The following is a 20,066-nucleotide window of genomic DNA, read 5'->3' as shown; positions in this document are numbered from 1 at the left end:
CACAAAGAAATGCTGGAGGAACTCAGCCGGTCTTGTAGCCTGCATAGGAGGTAAAGATATGTAACCAGTGTCTTGAGCAGGCAGGTATCTTAATTAAAGACTAGAGGTTAAGGGGAAAGTATGGAAGAGGGACGAGTCCAGATCAGCAGCAAAAAGGTGTTAATTGGATACGATAAAATGAAAGCTGAGAACTGATTTTGGTTCAGTAAAATGTGACAGAGGGAAATGGGAAGAGAGAAAGAGAGAGAGAAACATCTAGAGGGAAGGAGACAGGGAAGGAGGGGGGTCTCGATTTGGAAACTGGAAAAATTAATGTTAATTCCATCTTGTTGCGGGTGCCCAAATGAAAAATGAGGTGCTGTTCCTCCAAGTTGTGGACGGTCTCTGACTGGTAGTGCACGGACAGACATGTCGGCAAAGGAATGGAACGGGATATTGAAATGGGTGGCTGCTGGGAGATCTACACTTTTGTGGCAGACAGAGTCGAGTGCTCAACAAAACGACCTCCCAGTCTGCGTCCAGTCTCTCTGGTGTAGAGGAGAACCACAGTGGGAGCACCGGATGCAGTAGACAACCCCTGCAGGTTCACTTGGAAGGACTGTTTAGGGTCCCAGATAGTGGTGAGGGAAGGAAGCATTTCTCCAGTATTTCTGTGTGTTTTTGCTACAATCTCATTGTCTGCAGACTTTTGTGTTTCACTTGAGTTATTCTGTCTCTCTGTCTATCACAGACAAATCCTTCCTTCTCTGCACCCACCCCTTCTCTGCAACTTAAAACCTAGTTGCTTTCTAACCTTTCATAATTCTGATGAAAGGACACCAACCTGAAATGGTAACTCTGTTACCTCCACAGATGCTGCCTGACTTCCAATGCATTCCCCGCACTATATTTCATTTAGTTGCCAGCACCTACAGTCTTTATAGTATTACAAGAACTATCTAATTTCCTTACTTTCTCTTATGCCATCCTAAGGGATGTGACACTGCTGAGTAAACCAGCAATGACTGAATCGACAAACATCACCACAGAATGGAATTTGATGTCATCATCGACTACTTACAGTTAGTTACTGCTTGAATTGTGCTGGTCCAATTCTGTAAATGGTTGCTGCTTTCTCTACAAAATTAGATTTGCAAAATTCAAACGGTCCAGGACATGTTACTGACTGAATAACTTCCGTGCGAACAGACATGGTTGTACACCAGATAGGACTGCCATTAACAACCTGCACATTGCTTTGTGGTGTCTTGTGAATCCTGTCATAAACCAAAAGAGATTCTGCTCCTCCGCTTGTCCACCTCTTGTGGCATGATTGGCAGTGAAACATGCAGATCAATACCTGGTGTCCTAGCAACAGTCACCATGCCTTCATCCTGTGACTATCCATGGTGAAGTCACCATGACAAACCAAAGAGTAGCTAACGGGTGACAAGGGCTTTCTGCTGATGGCACAGTTGAAAACTAGGGTGCGCAGCCGAGAGATACATGGGTGGCAGGAGGAATCCAGTGAAAGCAATGGTGCCTCTGGGAATATGCAGAGCTGAACATCAGGATGCAAACCATGGTTTTCTCTGTGTGATTTTCTCTGTGATGCCCTGCAGAGCCAAGGTCAGAAGGTGGGATAGTCTATAACACCATTTCACCACTATGAAAAGTCTGACCTTGCAACTCATTATACCTTGAGGAAGAAGGGAGTGGGTGACAGCTCAGATAATCCATCTCATGTCCAATTCTCCCTTCGACAACTGTTGCTCACCATTACCAGTCGCTGACATGAAAGATTGCAGATTTTACGCAGCTTCGAAAGCCACACAAAATAAACACTACAAACCAAAGTTATCATTAACTTCCTGCCACATTTTAAACAAAAGCCCAGTGTACTTGTTCAGCCCCTACCATTTGTGTCTCTTTTCCTATACTGCTCAAGGACCACCAAAAGATCTGTCAGCACAATTGAAACATGTTTGTACCAAATGCAGTAAAAACCCCTGATACTCGGCACCTAAGTGTATTTTCCGGTTGCTTGATGTTGTGTGGTGGCACAGATTGGCAAACTAACGGCAAGGCATGCCAATTTTAAACATGCAATTTTACCTATTTATTTTCCTCGAATCGTTATACCGGTTGCTTGAGGCTCCAGGATTTTATTGTATTTATTTCTCTATTCTTAATTTTATACTTTTTATAATGTGGTAATTTATGCACGCTATCATACTTAGGGTACCTCATGTACCCTGTCTCTCTATCTCTCACACTTTGTGATCACTTCTGTGCTCCTCCCCAAGATTCAGAAACAGAATCAGGATTTATTGTCATGAACAAGTCATGAAATTTGATGTTTTGTGGCAGCATCATGGTGCCAACATTCATATTATAACCATCTTATGATATTATTATGTAAAATAATAATAAAAATAATAGGGCATGAAAAGTAAGGCAGTATATTTGGTTCATTGATCATTCAGGGGTCTGACGACAGAGGGGAAGAAGCTGTCCTTGTGCCGCTGGGTGCTCGTCTCTAGGCTCCTGTACCTTTGCCCCAATGGTAGCAGAGTGAAGTAGGCATGGCCTGGGTGGTGGGGGGGTCTTTGAGGATAGAGGCTGCCTTTTTAAGACACCACCTCATGTAGATGTCCTCGATGGAGTGAAATCTGGTGCCTGTGATGTCGCAGGCTGAGTTAACAACCCGCTGGAGTTTACTCTTGAACTGAGAGTTGGCATCTCCACACCAGGCAGTGTTGCAACTAGCCAGAATGCTCTCCACAGAACACCTGTAGAAGTTTTCGAGAGTGACATGCCAAATCTCCTCAGACACCTCACAAAGTATAGCTGCTGGCGAGCTTTCTTTGTGATTGCATCAATGTGGAGGCTCCAGGACAGATCCGCGAATTTGAAGTCCCTCTCCACTACTGAGTGCTCGATGAGGATTGGGTTGTGCTCCCCTGACTTCCTCCTCATTCTTTCTCCATTTATATATGTAATGTCACCAATTCTATATCAGGCTTCATAAAAGTTTCACACCGGAAACATTAACTGATCATTTCAGCCAATGGACACAGTCTGACCTGTTGAGTTCCTCCAGCATTTCTTTGCTCAAGAATCCACCATCTGCAGCTTCTGTGTTTCTATCCTTCGCAGCAAGAATTTTGATGCAACTGTACATTTTATTTGCTGATAAACCCTCATTACACATCATTGATCTCTCTGCATGGTGCTTCAACAGTTTCCCCAGTATAGTTGACAGAAGACTGATTGTAGGGTCAGGGACTGCAGATACATTTGGTGGTAAGCTTCTATTGACTCTGGAAGGTCTGGAAGCAGACTGCATACAGAGAAGAGGTGGAAAATCTGATGGTAATAGTGGGACAGTAACGACCTGACTTTTAATGTGGACAAGACAAAGGAGATCATCATGGACATCAGGAGAACAAGGAATGACCAACCTCCACTACACATCAACTCTGTAGTGGAGAAAGTGGAGAGCACCAAGTTCCTTGGAGATCACTTAAATTGTGATCTATCGTGGACAACAACTCCTCACTTGTCAAGAAGGTGCAACAGCGACTGCACTTCCTCAGAAGACTGAAGCAGGTGGAGCTACCAGCTGCCATCATATCGTCCTTCTATAGGAGCTCTATCAAGAGCACCCTGGTCGGATGCATCACAGTGTGGTAAAGTTGCTGCAGACAAATGGATTGGAGGTCAATCCACAGGACCATAAGAGTGGCAGGGAGGATTACTGGAGACTCCCTCACCCCTCATCGACGTGATCTAGCAGGATCCTTGTCTGAAGAAGGTGCAAGCAAAATCATTGAGGACCCCTTCCACCCTGCACACAGCTCCTTGCAGCTGTTCTCATCAGGAAAGAGATACAGGAGTATCAGAGCCAGCACCCTCAGCCTGAGGAACAGATTCTTTCCATGGGCAGTGAGAATGCTGAACGACGAAAAGAACTGCTCACACTAACCATTCTTTTATTTATTTATTTGTTTGTTTGTATATATGAACACTAGTCCTGCTTGTGTATTATTAGTCTGTACGTGTACTACATCTAGTCGTGTGTCTGCATATATTGCACCAAGGACTGGAGAACGCTGTTTTGTCAGGTTGTATTTGCACAATCAGATAAAAATAAACTTGACTTGATATTTTCACCACAATAACGGCAAGCCAGCAGGAAGCAGAAAACACCCTGGTTGGCTTCATTATTGAGAGAGAAACGGCACATTTTTTTCTCAGGAAGAGCATTTAGATTGACTATTTGGGTGCCATGTGAGGAGAAATACTTTGTAAGGTGATTCCAACATTTTCAAACGTCTCAAGCCAGCAACAACAACTCCTCCAAGGAGAGAGGGAGTTGCCGACTTACCCGTCCACTCCAGCTGGGTCCTTCTGAATGTCACCATGTCAAGCATTCTTTGGAGGTGTGCCTTGTGAGTGCCAGGCACACTTATTGAAAACGAGATGGCTTACAGGCTCATAGTGCATGATAGGCCTTGAATGTGAAGCTTGCAGCAGTTAGGGTGTGGTGAATCATCAAATGAGTGCCTTGACAGATAGTGATTGTTTGTATGTGCAGACAAATGGGCAATGAATAACTCTAGTGAGCAGTTGGTGAGTTAAAGAATACATGAATGACTTTCCAACAATGAATATTCAGGCTATGTAATTAAAACCTATTGCACTTGCTTAGTATATGACCCTTGGAATTCACTTCCAGGGATGTGTGCTCACAAAACTGTGTGTGTGTCCCTCAATATTCAGGGCACCTCTGCAATTCTTCATGTCATTCACCCAATCGAGCAAGAGAGCGTCATCACATTTCCTCTTCCATGCACTCCAGATTCCAGATTCCATTTAGTTGCTGAGTGCCTAACTGCACCGGCTCCATTCAAGGTCTGCTTGCCCTGTGAGAGCTACAGACCCAGCTCCTGTAGCTTGGGGTGCTTTTAACTAGAGTTTGCCTTTACCCCTGCTAAGGCTTTCAGTCTATCTAAAGTGCAATTATCACTGTGTGTGCAATAAAATCTTGGGAATAAGCAGGCAGCTTGAAGTTGGAATGTTGCCTATATTGCAATCAATAGGACTGGTTTAAAGATAGTCTTTCTGCCCACTAAGAGGGCTGTTAAATTTAACCTTTGATATCTTTAGTATCCGGATGGAACATTGGCAAATTAAATATCCTCTTAGTGTGTGGCATGACATAAATATTGCTTCAATTAACAATAAATAAATGTATCTTTTTTAAACAAACATAACTTTGCATCTGTTAACAATTATCTTGTTAATTCTGATGTCTCATCTCAATACTACCTGATACACAACCATTTGCATTGAATTAACAACGTATGGGTGAAGCATTCTTGTACTTCACGTGCGCTAGGGTGCATTTGTATAGAACACTGGCAACAATATTTTTTTTCAAAAAGTTTGCTTCATGAAAAGAAATGAGGGAGTATGATAGACAATTTCAAGCTGAACACAAAGACAATTTCAAATTTGTTGCATCGCCTAGGAAGTTGGAGAAATATTAAATTGACTTTTATTGAATTGAGCATGTTAAGGCTCAAAGACACGACTTATTAAGAAATGCTACAGAATGTGTCACAGCTGTTGTAACACTGATGAGTCGTTCCTGCTGTACTGAATCTTCCTGAAGATAATAAATGTGATTTTTAAGTACACTCACTATATCATTGCCTGAAGAAGATGAGTATCAACACTCATTCGATCTATAATCAATGTAATGCACAGCATCTGTATATGTGAGCTGCATTTATAGCTCCCTCTATCCCATCTCAGCATGCCAGGCCTAAGACAACACTTGCATAGCACCAGCACCGAGTCCATGCCCAGGCAATGCTTGGACTAACCAAAACAGCTTGCTCTGTGAACAAATATGCTAGTAGACTTAAAATACTGCAGGACAGGAAATCACCAAAAAAAATCATATCTAAAAAAAAAGATACGTGATAGAAAAAGTTTAATGTGATTTTTGTGATTAACAGCCCAAAATCCATCAAATACCCCCAAAAGTTTTCAGGAAGCAAAATCTTTATTGTCCAGTGTAATCAGACTGATCCAAGAAATATTGACCTTAAACATTTTTGATATGCCAACAGCAAAAGGAATTACTGCCAACGTAAATGGTTCATGACAATATTGTACTTTTTTTTTACACAAAACCAAACAATTTATAAAAATGAAAGCACACTATAAACATTTGGATGTTCAAAAACTGTGAATGCTTTCTCCCAAGTATCTGCAAAGAAACCAAGAATGAGGAAATGCCCCATCCTATTAATCTTCCTGTATCCTCACACAAAGCTTTCATTCTGCCTGCAATTATTTAAATGTACCCCATGAGATGTTAAGACATTTCTTTTAACATTTTGTAGCCAATACAATATGCCAACATTAATCTCATATCTGTATATTATATCAGCAAGGCACAAAACAGATTTTTTTTAAATTAGGAAAAGCAAGGGTTGCCATTATGTTAGTAATATTTATTTATAGATGGTGTTTTTCCTCTTCAGATCAATAGTACAACAAGCATAGATTCTATGTCCCAAATATTACTTACATAAACATTATATTAGTAAGAAATGTAAAGGTAGTAATATTACTTCAACTTTAGTTTCATTATTCTGATGAGTAAAAAATATTCCCAATTACCTGGTATAAAGTTGTATCTTGCCAGGAATCCAATAGATTCAAGCTCACCATCAGCCACAAATTTAATCCATAAAAATCTGCCCGATGATGTTATAAAAGGTGGAATACTTTGACCACAGTAACGTCCAATTTCGGTAGAAAATGGAAAAGGTCCATCCCGCACCTCAATGTGGTCAAACTTGCATTCCCAAGAAGGTTCAATGGAGTACTTTTCATCAAAGTAGAGTTCAATACTTTGCCTTGGAGTAGCTGAAGAGAAATAGCAAAAAAAAATTAATTTTAGATGATAAATGTATTCTTGGTTGGAGCAATAACAAAGAGGAGGTAACATTCTGATGTCGAAAACAAATTTAAAAGAATTTCAAGAGCTCAGGGCATATAGAAGCAGTTGTCGCTTAAATAAATGTTAAATTTATGTTGCAAATTATAAGCAATTTATTTATTTGAAAACGCATCAATAAATCACAAATCTCAGAACTACAATAAATTATTGCTTGCTATTGTTATTTGCTCTGATTAGTTTCAATATTGTTTTGGATCTGGCATCAGCATGATCTATCTTCATTAATGAATCTGCAACATGGATGAAATATGGAAGATTCTTTATACTTGATCACAGTGTAACAAAAATGATTACCATCAAAGAAGCCCAAATTATTGATCATCTCTAAAATAACCTTGCTAAAGAGCTGTTTGCAATTAATTTCTGAAAATCTAGTGAAAGATTGACATATATAAAAGGACACATTTTAAAAGCTAAAGCGGAAAGGTTCTGTACATTTAAAATATAATACTTCATAGTCACAATAAAGCAATTGATCAGAGGAAAATAATGCAAAACGTATTAGTCTTTCTCTTTCATAAAATGTCATCAATTTAAGAATTAAACCTATTCACTTCCTTTCTTGACTCTTATGTTCACTGATCCTGTTTACAGTTGCTCCTTCCCTCAATACTGAATTGTACAGCACAGGAACTGACCCTTCAGACCACAATGTCAATTTTCATTTATTCCCTATCAATGTGTCTGCCTAGTCATAGTCATAGACCGTGGAAACAGGACCTTCATGTCTATGCCAACCAAAATGTCACACTCATACTAGTCCTGTGCTTGGACCTTATCCCTCTAAAACAGTGGTTTTCAAACATTTTCTTTCCACTCACACATACGACTTCAACTAATCCCTGTGAAATCAGTGCTCTGCGACTAGTAATGGGTTGCTTAAAGTGGTATGTGAGTGGGAAGGGAAGGTTGAGGCCAGTGCTCTAGACCCAATGGTTACTGAAATATTTTGCTGAGAAAAATTGTCATTGGCCCATTTCCTTTGGAGCGATGAAACCGTGCACATAATGAGTCCATTAATACAGTGGTTTTCAAACATTTTCTTTGCACTCACATACCACCTTAAGGAATCCCTTACTAATCACAGAGTACCTATGGCATAAAGATTATTTAAAGTGATATGTGAGTGGAAAGATAAAGTTTGAAAACCACTACTCTAAACCCATTCTATCCATGTATCTGTCCAATTTGTTTTCGTTAAACATTGCAATAGTACCTGCTTCACCTGCCTGCTCCAGCAGCCACAACCAGCCGTGTAAAAACATTACCTCTCAGGTTCCTGTTAAATATCTCCCTCCTCACCATAAGCCAATGTTCTCTGGTTACCGATTTCCCTACTCATGGCAAAAGCCACTCTGCGATCGCCTCATCTATTCCTCTCATGACTTTTTATCCCACAATGGGATCACCTGTCATCCTCCTGAACTCAAAGGAATAAAGCCCTAGACTGCTTCACCTCTCCCTGTAACTCAGGCCCCTGAGTCCTCGCAATATTCTCATAAATCTTTTCTCCACCCTCTACAGCTTGACAAAATTTTTCCTTTACCATGGTGACCAAAACTGAATAAAATATTGCAAATAGGCCTCACGAACATCTCATAAAACTGCACCGTGACCTCCCAGCTGTGTGCTTCCAGATACTCAAGACTCTAAATCAGTGGTTCTCAACCTTTTTCTTTCCACTCACACACTGCTTTAAGTAATCCCTATGCCATCGGTGCTCTGTGATTAGTAAGGGATTGCTTAAAGTGATACGTGGATGGAAAGAAAACTACTATTTTAATTGTACTTCATTGACTCGTTATGTGCACGGTTTCATCGCTCCAAAGGAAATGGGCCAATGACAATTTTCCTTAAGCAAAATATTTCAGGAACAATTGGGTCTACAGCAGTGATTCTCAACCTTCCCTTCCCACTCACATCCCACCTTAAGCAATCCCTTACTAATCACAGTGCCCTGATGGCGTAGGGATTACTTAAAGCGGATTGCAAGTGGAAGGAAAAAGATTGAGAACCACTGCTCTAAATGATGAAGGCCAATCTGTTGAAAGCATTTTTTGCCCATCCTATCTATCTGTGATGCCACTTTCAAAATACTATGTACCTGTACTCCTAAATCCCTCTGCTCTACAAAACTCGTCCAATCCCTACCATTCACTGTGCAGTTCCTCCCGAAATGCAACGCCTCACATTTCTCTGTATTAAATTGTATCAACCACTCCTCTGCCACCTGCCCAACTGATTAAGATCCTGCTGAAGTCTTTAAGAACTGTTTTCAATGTCTACAATACCAGGCACTGCAGTGTCTACCACAAACTTGTTAATCTGTCACAAGCCCCCAACTATTCCTTCACCACCGATCAAGCAATTGTCTGAAACTAAATTTGACTGTTAATGAAACAATATCATATTTGACCTTGATCTTGCCTTAATCCATCTGTTTCTGAAACCCAAATCGTCAACAATGCTATATGTTAGGCTTGACTATTCCACTGCTCTTAACTCATGTACCATATCCAATGCTCTGTTGCCAATATCCTTTGTTCCTTTCAGTCATCATTCCCATGTTCAATGACCATTGGTGTCTCTCTGCATTATAATAGTCCAATAAGCATTCAATCCCTTACAGCTGTCTTCCCCAGCACTTCAACCCTCTGCGATGTCTGCACTTCTCTAACTCTGGATCTCAAATATCATTGATTGTAATCGCTTTGTTATCAGCTGTCAAGTCTTCAGTGGTCAAGATCCTAAAGTCCTAATGAACTTCTCCAATTTTCTGCCTTTCAAGATCCATCTTAAAACTTACCACTTCAATCATGTTTTTACCCCTCTTCCCTTGTGTCATCTTGCCTGCTTTATATATTAGTCATGTGAAGCACAATGGGGAGGTTAAATAAGGCAAAATAAAAATTTTGAGGAAATGATATAGAAAATAAATTGCTCTGTAGTTGTTGGTTTTACAGCTCTTGGTAGAAAAAAGTTAGCAATTTGCACATCTCATCACTTTTACTCCAACATATTGTACCTGTCGATGCCACTTGTCCTTACCTTCAATAATGTATGTGCACTCTCTGTCAGGAGGATACTTGTTTGGATAATTGGGAGATGTGAAGAAACCACCATCTGGATTTTTGATCCAGGAGCCACATTGCACTGGTTCCGAAGAAGTTGATTTGTCTGGAAAGAGATCAGATTCAGCCTCAAGGACTTACACATTGATGCTGACTTGGTTAAAGCAAAGTTGGATCTCTATACTTTGATTTCCAGTTGTAAAGCAGTGAGGATAAAGGCTAACATTGAAAGGGTATGTTCTGCATTGAGATTTGAAGAGAATCAGCTGCTTTATAAAAGAAAGAACTCCTTTTCAAGGAAGTGATCATCAGGAGCTGAGTATATATAAACTTTAGTGGAAAAGAAGGAATATAGGAGGGATTAAAATGTATTTGACGCAAATATGACATATGGAAAGAATTAATGGAATAATTAATTTTATTGTAAGAAATTCCCAAGGTATGATACAAATTATTATTTCGATTTTGAAAACCAGTTACTTGCTATATAAAGCAGCAATGTGGTTTTTCCACACATCTTGGTCAAATAAACTAAATTAATGGAAGGTAAGAGTGTCTAATTTTGGTGGTGGTAAATAAGAACAGAATCATTGGTGAGGATGTTAAAAAGCTCCAGTAGTTGCATTCATAAAGTATTATACCCACAGAGGGTCTCATGGTCTCTGCATCAATGTAATGGAAGTGTCATTTTCTTTATAAGTATCCATGATAAGTACGTCAGTGCAAAATTCATTTCATTTAATACACACTTTCTCGCAGGAGATTTCTTCTTGTTCCATGTACAAAGGTTTCTCAATATATCAGAGATATGCATTCTGTAATTAGATGAAGCGGGGATTTTTTTCTACAATGTGCTCGGCAGAATTTGATAAAGCAAAATGATTTTGTTTTAATTGTTAAAATTGGTGAGAGAGTGGTGAATGCCAGCACAAAAAGGGGTTGGTCTGATGAAGAGAGAGAAAATTAAGATTCAGTGCAAAGGCACAACAGATATGATCAATTTTAACATTAAAGAAAACCTATGACTTATTTCCTTCCCCCCCCCCCCCCCACCCCCACCACCGTGAATAATATCCAAGCCTTCTCTGGCAAGTAGTAAACTGCAATGCTCATTCTGATGCAGTCTGTGTTTGGGCAAAGCAGTGCAGAAATGTTTCAGCCATTTCAAACTATGATTCACTTCAATGTTTGACAGATCACTGCAGTAAACTCTGGGGGGGGGGGGGGTGGTGGGAGAGAAAAAGTGACACGTCTGCTGCCCGTGATTACAATCAGATAATTAAAATAGCCAGAACAAAACGTGGCCAGGAACGTAAAGGACACTCTGAAGACTGTTTACCTGACGTCTTTTTCGTTGATACAAACAGTCCTAACAGGATGAGACTTGATACAACTGCAAAAAGAGAACAAAAGAATAATCACAGGGATTTGCTTTTTTTTTGCTCGTCCTGGAACGGTTAAACATTTATAGTCCACCACGAACGCGAAGTGACGCTCCTCCCCATCAAACCCCCCCCCCCCCTCCCCAGTTCAACGCAGTTGCAGAATTCATGGACATTTCTAACGTCATTTCAACTGATGTTCCTGACACTTGATATATTGGTCATCCTCACAAATAAGGACGTAGCCACTTAATCCGACCGCTTAGACACGTCTCCGGACTACAAATAAGTGAGTGCACACTTCGATTTGCGGCCAAGCAACGCCTATGGGTTCCCATGTACAGCCAGAAACTAATGAAGTTCTAGTGCGAGATATTCTCAAGAACTTGGAGTTTGGAAACAAATGAAATGAAGGAAATTGAGCTTGGGTGGGTATCCAAGTATCTGGGAAGACAGCAACAACAACACAGCGAGCCGTCTGCCCAAGACAAGGTTCCGATTGGAAACACTTGGTGTCAACTGATAAATCGACGGCGACCTAAGTCAAGCGACAGTTCTCTCGACCCCGCCTCTCTCCCGACACTGCTCCATCCGGAATCCCCATAGACCCCGTCCCCTCACCCCCCAGTCCATGACAAGGGATGCTCCCCCCCCCCCCCCCCCACCCTCTCTCACTCACTCACTGTCACCGCAGGGACCGAACTTACCGTGAAGCAATCTGAGCCGGTGCCCATGTACCATGTCTGATTCTTATGCAAGGGGCTCCAATCCAAACTAATTCCATTTAAGCAATGCCTGGCTGACAGGATGACGAAAGACAGATGGATGGATGGTTTCAGGAGGAAAGCTGGGAGCACAAGATCAAGTCCGCTTGGAACACCATGGATGTATCTGCGCATTGAGGCGTAGATGGGGTTGGATTTGTGAGTGTGTGCTTTCTGTTTTGGGCTCCAAAACTCAGCCAAAACTAGTCGGCAGCAGTCTCGCACGGAACCCCGAGCCGGTCACCGTCTTCCCATGATCTCCACAGAAGCGTTGCCACGATCTCTGGCTTCTTTTGATGCATTAAAAGGGATTAATGGGTCCGTCATCAGCGCTCTGGTCGCTCCAGTTTAGCAATCTTCCGAGGAAATCCGTACAAAAGGAGAATTACTTCTCTGTTAACCCTTATTTAGCAAAAATAAATCCATGAAAAAAAGATATCTTTTTTATCACCAATTTTGGACGTTTTTTTTTTAACCCCCCCTTGCTTCCTAAGCGTTCCAGCTCGGTGTGTAAATGGCTCTTCTTCCCCCCCTTCCCTCTTGTGGGACGTGTTCTGCATTAGACGCCGACTTCTGCTTCTCTCCTTGGCCTCCGACCGGCCAACTGGACCGGGAGCGCCCTCGTCGCCCTCCGCGCTGCCGTGGCAAAATGCCACGAAACACCAAAAAAAGTTGGTCGCTTTCAATCCCGTGACGAGGGGAACCAAAAGTGACAGGGTTAAATACGAGCGATCGCCATCTGGTCAGCGAAACGAGGCGCTAAGCACCATCCAGGTGTTCAATAGAACCCGAGGGGGCTCAACGCGACACCACCTCGTTCGGGGGGCACAGGTAGCATCTCCCGACGGCTGGCGGGCCACTGGGAACTTACTGCAGTCAAAATTCGGTGCATCTGCAGCCCACGAACATGGCGCGATGCTTGTCAACTGCAAAAGATTTTTTTTCTAATTTATGATCCAAGCGCGCAGTTTTCACGCTGCCCCCCGCACCCCCCCCCCCCCCACCTCTCTCCAGACGGTAATGTCCGAGACGGCAGGACTTTCCTCGTGAACCGAACCGCGAGTTGCAACGCCAAGAGTGGATCACACTTCGCGTATCCCGGGCCCGCGGATTCGCTCGAACTCCCCCCGCCCACCACCTCCCCCTTCAACTATCCAGCGAGTTGTGCAAAAAGGAAGGTTCCCCGTCCAGTCATCGCTCCGTTCAAGCACATCCGCCGTGGAGCCATCGGGCTCCCCTTGTTGCACTAACCAGCAGACTGCTCCAACGCCACAAGAGGACTGTCTGCACGACAGCAGGACAGAGTCACTTCTGCTTGCACCAGGATAAATGAACACTTATTATCCTTTTCAAAATGTATTTTACCTTTTTTTTTAAATTCCAATGAAGTCTACTGTTGTAGCTATTCTGTGCAGTTGGTTTTGTCGTGGTCCCTGTTCAGCGGCAGCAAGTTTGGAATGTCTGTGCACATGGACATTGTAGAATGTATATGACAATAAAGTCACTAACGTGATATCGCTAAGTGATTTGGAACTAGTGCGAAGAACAATAAACTTCACACCCACACGCGCGCACCCCCACCCCACCCCAACACATTCTCTTTAGGCATGTTCTCTGAGTGAGACGTTGAGGGGCGGGGGAGGGGTCCGATTCAACATAGATTACAGTGAACCGGTGTGGACTCGAAGGGCTGACATGGCCTGTTTCCGCACTGTACACGGTTATATAGCAGATCGCTGCCTGATGTGCCAACGTTGAGTGAGGTGTTCGTTCGAGAAAAGGTTTGAACGGGATCATCCAGTGTCTTCGGACGGATTTGCACACCTGGGTGGGGGTCGAGTGGGAGGGGAGCCTGACGTGCGGGCACACGAGCCTATTAGCGCAATGGCCAAAGCAGGGTCTGTATTTGTGCTCTGTAGGGCCGAATTCCAAGAGCCCTGTTGGGGCCGTGGGTGAGGCGGTCATCTCCCTGCGGTGAAAGCCACTCCATCATCTTGTGGTGGGTTGGGGGGGGGGGGTGTTAGAATATCCCCGATGGGGTGGAGGGCGAAGGAAATACCCGCTGAGATCCTGCGGTTGCAAAGTCAACTCCTGGCTTTGCAGCCGAGGTCTGCAGAGAGAGAGAACTAGAGGCTCGGAACTTTTCACCAGCGTCTGATCCACCCCCCAGATCTTCCCGATCCACCGCTGCTGATAAAAGGCATATTTCTTTAATGCAATGGAAATAAAGGTGAAACCTTTCATTCAGCCGAAAGCAGTTGGTTTTCTTCTGGAGTTCTCTCTGCAGAATAACCGAGACGCAGTCACTTGGAGTTTTGGGTCTGAGTTGTCACTCTGAAGACTCAGTCATGGATTCAGTGCTTTTTTTTTTACCTAATACTGGTTTGATACATCAGCCTATTCAGGGGGGAACTGATAAATGCAAAACTTTGGATGAAGATAATTACCAATGGTCTCTCCCATCTTTTTGTTATTGGCAAATCATGGTCATTAGTGCCTTGATAGATATTTCTATGAAAGACTGAATATCCTGGTATGGCGGCTCACCACTAGGCAGGCGAACCGGCCCCGCTTGCAAGCCACGCGGCGGGGCAGCTGGCCAAAATGGCGCCGTCGGGGGTTTTCCCTTCCTCCCAGCACGGGGCTCAGAAGCCCGCGCTGGGGGTCCACGTGACGCCCGGGTGACGTCAGTGCACTCTGGCGCCGTTCTCAGCCAGGTCTGGGCCGGGAGTATAAGTGCAGCCCAGCAGCCTGCAATAAACTAGTCTGCTCGCTGACTGGTTGTGTGTGTTCTTTCAGGTGCAGTGTAGCTGCTGCTACAATTGGTGACCCCGACAGGTTCAAACATCTTTGAACCCATCATGAGCGAGCCTGGGATCAGCGCTATAGCCATGAAACTGCCTGAATTCTGGGTTCAGGAGCCAGGGTCCTGGTTCGGCCTTGCAGAGGCTCAATTTCACCTCCGCCAGATTTCATCCGACATGACCAAATTCTACCATGTGGTCACTGCCCTGGACCAGGCCACCGCCAGACACATGCTGCACCTGGTTCACCACCCACCCGCCAAAGACAAATACGAGACCATCAAGCAAGTGCTTACCAGGTCCCTTGAACTATCCAGGCATCAGCTGCTGCTCGGATGCTGCACCTCGACACCCTGGGGAACAGGTCCCCGATGGAGTTGATGGATGAGATGCTTGCGCTCATGGGTGATCACACCAACTGCCCACTCATTGAGCGCATTTTCCTCGACCATATGCCCAGGGACATCCGGCTGCTGCTGGTCCAGGAGAGCTTCACCAACCTGAAGAAGATCACCCAGAATGCCCAAGAGATACGGCTCACATGATTCGCAGAAGGCTCAGCAGTCCAGCAGGTCACGAGGCATGACCACACCAAGCCCGCCCCTAGCACTGCAGTAGAGCATCTGACCCCTGCAGGGGCCTCCAAGAGCATAACCAAGGCCACAGCATCCACTCCAGGCCTCTGCTTCTACCACCAGCACTGGCAAGCCAAGGCTCTGAAGTGTCATCAGCCCTGCTCGTTCCAGGGAGACGACCAGGCCAGCCGCTATTAATAGCTGCGGCAGCTGGCCAAGGACACAGCCACCTCTACCTGCGGGACTCAGTCAGCGGCCAGTGGTTTCTCATTGACAAGAGCCCAGATCAGCGTCATCCCAGCCACAACCATCGAGTCCAGAAACCGACCTCGTCGACCTCCCCTCTGTGCAGCCAATGCAACAGAAATCTGGACGTATGGAGACAAGACAATCTACTTCCAGATCAGCCAACAAAATTTCGCGTGGAGGTTCACTGTCTCATCCCTTCTAACTGCCATCCTGGGTGCAGACTTCCTCCTTGCACATGGGCTTCTGGTGGACATTCGAGGTAGATGCCTGGTGGACACCTGAACCTTCCAAGCTGTTCGCCTTGACATCTCCCACTCTGAGCAACCACAGATGGCCACAATCAGCACAACCAGAGACGAGTTCCAGCGAATCCTGGATGAGTTCCCGACACTCCTTAAGCCACAATTCTCCACTGCCTTGCCGTGTTATGGGGTGTTCCACGACATCCCTACCCAGGGCCCACCGGTTCATGCCGAGGCGCGCCGGCTACCGTCTGACAAGCTCCAGGTGGCGAAGGAGGAGTTTTTGCACCTGTTGGAACTGGGGATCATTCGGCAGTCTGACAGCACGTGGGCCTCGCCACTCCACCTGGTCCCGAAAGCCTCTGATGGCTGGCGTCCCTGCAGAGACTATCACTGGCTCAACAAGGCAACAGTTCCTGACCGTTACCCCATCCCTCACATCCAAGACATTATGGCCAACCTGCATGGTGCAAGGGTTTTCTCCAAGGTTGACCTGGTGCGCAGATATCACCAGATCCCAGTGCACCCTGAGGACATACCCAAGATGGCCATCATCACCCACTTTGGCTTGTTCAAATTCCTGCGCATGCCGTTCGGGCTCAAGAGCGCTGCTCAGACCTTACAGCACTTCATGGACTCTGTGGGCAGGGACTTGGATTTCGTCTTTATTTATTTGGACGACATCCTCGTCATCAGCAGGGATCGGGCGCAACACAAGGCCCACCTGTGCACTCTCTTTTCCAGGCCGGCCGACTTCAGCCTCACCACCAACCCAGCCAAGTGCCAGTTTGAGAAAAAGTCCATGCAGTTCTTGGGCCATACCATCACGGCCGAGGGAGCCACGCCTGCCGTTACGAAGGTCACCGCTATGAAGGAGTTCCCATGTCCGGACAATCTCAAGGGGCTGCAGGAGTTCGCCGGTATGGTCAACTTCTACAACCGATTCATCCCGGGAGCTGCGCGCATCATGCAGCCGCTATTCGCCCTCATCGCAGCCAAGCACAAAATGCTCACTTGGAACCCAGAAGCCTATCACTGCATTTGAGGCCACCAAGGATGCTCTCACGAAGGCCACTATGCTCGCCCACCTGCACACCGACCTGCATATGGCACTTTCTGTCGATTACTCTGCCACAGCCATCGGTGCCGTCCTGGAGTAGCAGGTGAATGGACATTGGAAGCCACTGGCATTCTTCAGCCGCCTGCTCCACCCGGCAGAATGCCAGTGTAGTGCCTTCGACCGCGAGTTACTAGGCATGTACCTGGTGGTGCGGCATTTCCACCATTTTTTGGAGGGGAGAACTTTTACCATCTTCACAGAGCACAAACTCCTCACCCTGTCGCTCGCGATGGCAAAGGATCCCTGGTCGGACCGCCAGCAGCATCACCTCTCCTTCATGTTGGAATTTACCACCAACATTCAGCACAAGGCAGGGATGGACGATGTGGTTGCCGATGCACTCTCGCAACCAGCCATCTGCGCACTGAGGCCTGGCCTCAACTTCGACCAGCTCGCCCGAGACCAGAAGTCTGATGAGGAGACAAGGGCCTTCAAGACTGCCATCATGGGCCTGCAGTTCCAAGACCTCCTGACTCCGAGTGGCGAAGGCACTATCCTGTGCAATATCTCCATGGGCACCCTATGACCAGTGGTTCCCCAGAAGTGGCGCAGGCAGGTCTTCTGTCACATCCATGACCTTTCACATCCATCCATCAGGTCCAGATGGTGGCAGAATGATTCGTATGGCATGGGCTGTGGAAGCAGATCACAGACTGGGCCAGAACATGCACCCATTGCCAGACGTCCAAGGTGCACAGGTACACCATGGCACCCGTAAAGGAGATCGAGCACGTCTGGGAATGGTTTAGCCACATTCACGTGGACATCGTCGGGCCCTTACCTGTTTCCCGGGGCAACCGTTACCTGTTTACGGTGGTGGACTGCACCACTCGATCCCGATGCCGGATGCCTCCACCGACTCCTGCTCCCGTGCACTTTGCATGGTTGGGTTGCCCAGTTCGGCATCCCAGGTCACTTCACCAGCGATCGGGGCGCCCAGTTCACATCTGCGCTCTGGGCACAGCTCGCCAACAGATTGGGGATCCAGCTACACTGCACCACGGCCTACCACCCACAGGCCAATAGACTGGTCGAATGTCTGCACCGCCACCTTAAGTCGGCACTCATAGCCCGCTTCACCATTCCTGACTGGGAAGATGAACTGCCTTGGATGCTCCTGGGTATCTGCTCCACTCCCAAGGAAGATCTGCAGGCATCATAAGCTGAGCTGGTCTACGGTGCATCGCTGGCACTTCCTGGTGAGTTCGTCAACGAAACCTCACAATCCCCAGGGGTGGCCACACACACTACTTCCTCACCTCAGGGCACGCTTGGACTCGTTCGAACACCACCACCACCCAGGCATGGCACCCACCCATCTCCCGTTCCTGGTGAACTGCTTTCCGCGAAGTACGTTTTTGTTCGGTGTGGCCCGACTGAGGCACCTCTGCAGCGACGTTATGAGGGGCCGAACAGAGTTGAACAGTGTTCCGACTCTACATTCATGCTGGACATTGGCGGCAGACGTGAGCTGTTTACTGTGGACAGGCTGAAGCCAGCGCACCTCGATCCCACTGAGCCCATGGTCGTAGCCCAGGCCAAGAAGTGAGGCCGCCCAGTGAAAAAGGACATTGGCACCAATTCTGGGGGGGGGGGGGGGGGAGGCTGTGTGGCAGCTCACCACTAGGTAGGCGAACCAGCCACGCTTGTAAGCCATGCGGCGGGGCAGCCGGCCAAAATGGCGCCACTGGGGGTTTTCCCCTTCCTCTCAGCATGGGGCTCAGAAGCCCACCCTGCGGGACCATGTGGTGCCCAGGTGACGTCAGCACCCTCCAGTGCCATTCTCTGCCAGGTCCAGGCTGGGAGTATAAGTCCAGCCCAGCAGCCTGCAATAAACTAGTCTGCTCACTGAGCTCAACCCGACTGGTTGTGTGTGTTCTTTCAGTAGCAGGGTAGCTGCCGCTACACTGGGTCCATTTATTATGACTCGCATTTTCACCACCTGATCGTTCAACTATCATGGGTCGCAGCAAATGAGAGGAGCACAGATGTTATTGTGACCAGGACTAAGAGCAGTCAAAATTGCAAGCCATACTGCACAGTACTTGCACCTCAGAGGTGACAATTACTCCCACAATCATATTGGTCTTGTGAACTGCGTGATCAAATCAGAAAAGTGACCATGAAAAAAGCCAGAATTTAGTTGAGAAATATCTCCCTCACTATCCTGCAAACTCCCCTGTTTCCTTCTTTAGTGTTGACCAACATTCCTACAACGCACACCTGCAGAAGAAGAAATGGATGGAAGTCCAATTCTCTCCACCATCAGGAATTCAGGACTATGATGGACTACGTGCCACCTGCGTGAATTGACAAATCTCCAACAACACTGAAGAAATTTGGCCAAATCACAGTCCATCAGATGGGCCAAGCTTCAGAGTCATCTTCAGCAGGCAGAGAATTGCTGGAGGAACTCAGCAGGTCCGACCGCATCCATGTGTGGAAATGGTCAGTCAACATTTGGAGCCAGAAGGCTTTATGAAGACTGAGGTAAAAAGGTGAAATTCTATTCTCTAGGACAGGTTATAGGACAGAAAGTGTGAGAAGTGGAGAGACAGGAAGAGGGAGAAACCATGAGGAAGAGGCAGGGAATTTTAAAGAGAAAAAAAACAAAGGAGTGGGTAAAGTACAGATGGAAAAAAATGCAATTAAATATGCACAGGGTACCTAACATTAGAGGACTAAAAAAATCATCATTCATATCATTAGGTTAAGACTGTTTAGGAGAAATATGATGTTGTGACAGAGTATATAGAGGTGTGTGGGAGATAAATTGGGAAAGGTTCATTAAAGCAGGTCACACACATACACTTTAAAACACAACATTTTTGCAGGAAC

The 20,066-nt window shown here is 45.8% G+C and overlaps 1 protein-coding gene across 5 annotated transcripts in view; it reads right to left on the bottom strand.

The window, feature by feature from the left end:
- The window catches only part of neto1l (neuropilin (NRP) and tolloid (TLL)-like 1, like), a 240,978-nt gene extending 226,172 nt beyond the window's left edge, over positions 1-14,806 (bottom strand). For 3 of the 5 annotated variants that reach the window (XM_069920379.1, XM_069920382.1, XM_069920380.1), the window contains exons 1-4: positions 12,182-13,178; positions 11,432-11,485; positions 10,070-10,198; positions 6,679-6,927 (exon numbers count right to left, since the gene is read on the bottom strand). In XM_069920379.1, coding sequence (XP_069776480.1) covers positions 6,679-6,927; positions 10,070-10,198; positions 11,432-11,485; positions 12,182-12,215 — 466 coding nt within the window. In that variant the 5' untranslated portion in view covers positions 12,216-13,178. Of the gene's footprint in view, positions 1-1,060; positions 1,325-6,678; positions 6,928-10,069; positions 10,199-11,431; positions 11,486-12,181; positions 13,179-14,685 lie in introns of those variants that run through there. The other 2 variants (XM_069920381.1, XM_069920383.1) reach the window with 2 other exon arrangements.
- Between the last annotated feature and the right edge of the window lie 5,260 nt (positions 14,807-20,066).

Source organism: Narcine bancroftii, chromosome 2, assembly GCF_036971445.1.
Source record: "Narcine bancroftii isolate sNarBan1 chromosome 2, sNarBan1.hap1, whole genome shotgun sequence".
NCBI classification, from domain to species: domain Eukaryota; kingdom Metazoa; phylum Chordata; class Chondrichthyes; order Torpediniformes; family Narcinidae; genus Narcine; species Narcine bancroftii.
Note: the sequence above shows the minus strand (reverse complement) of the source record. Positions and strands in the feature narration are given on the sequence as shown.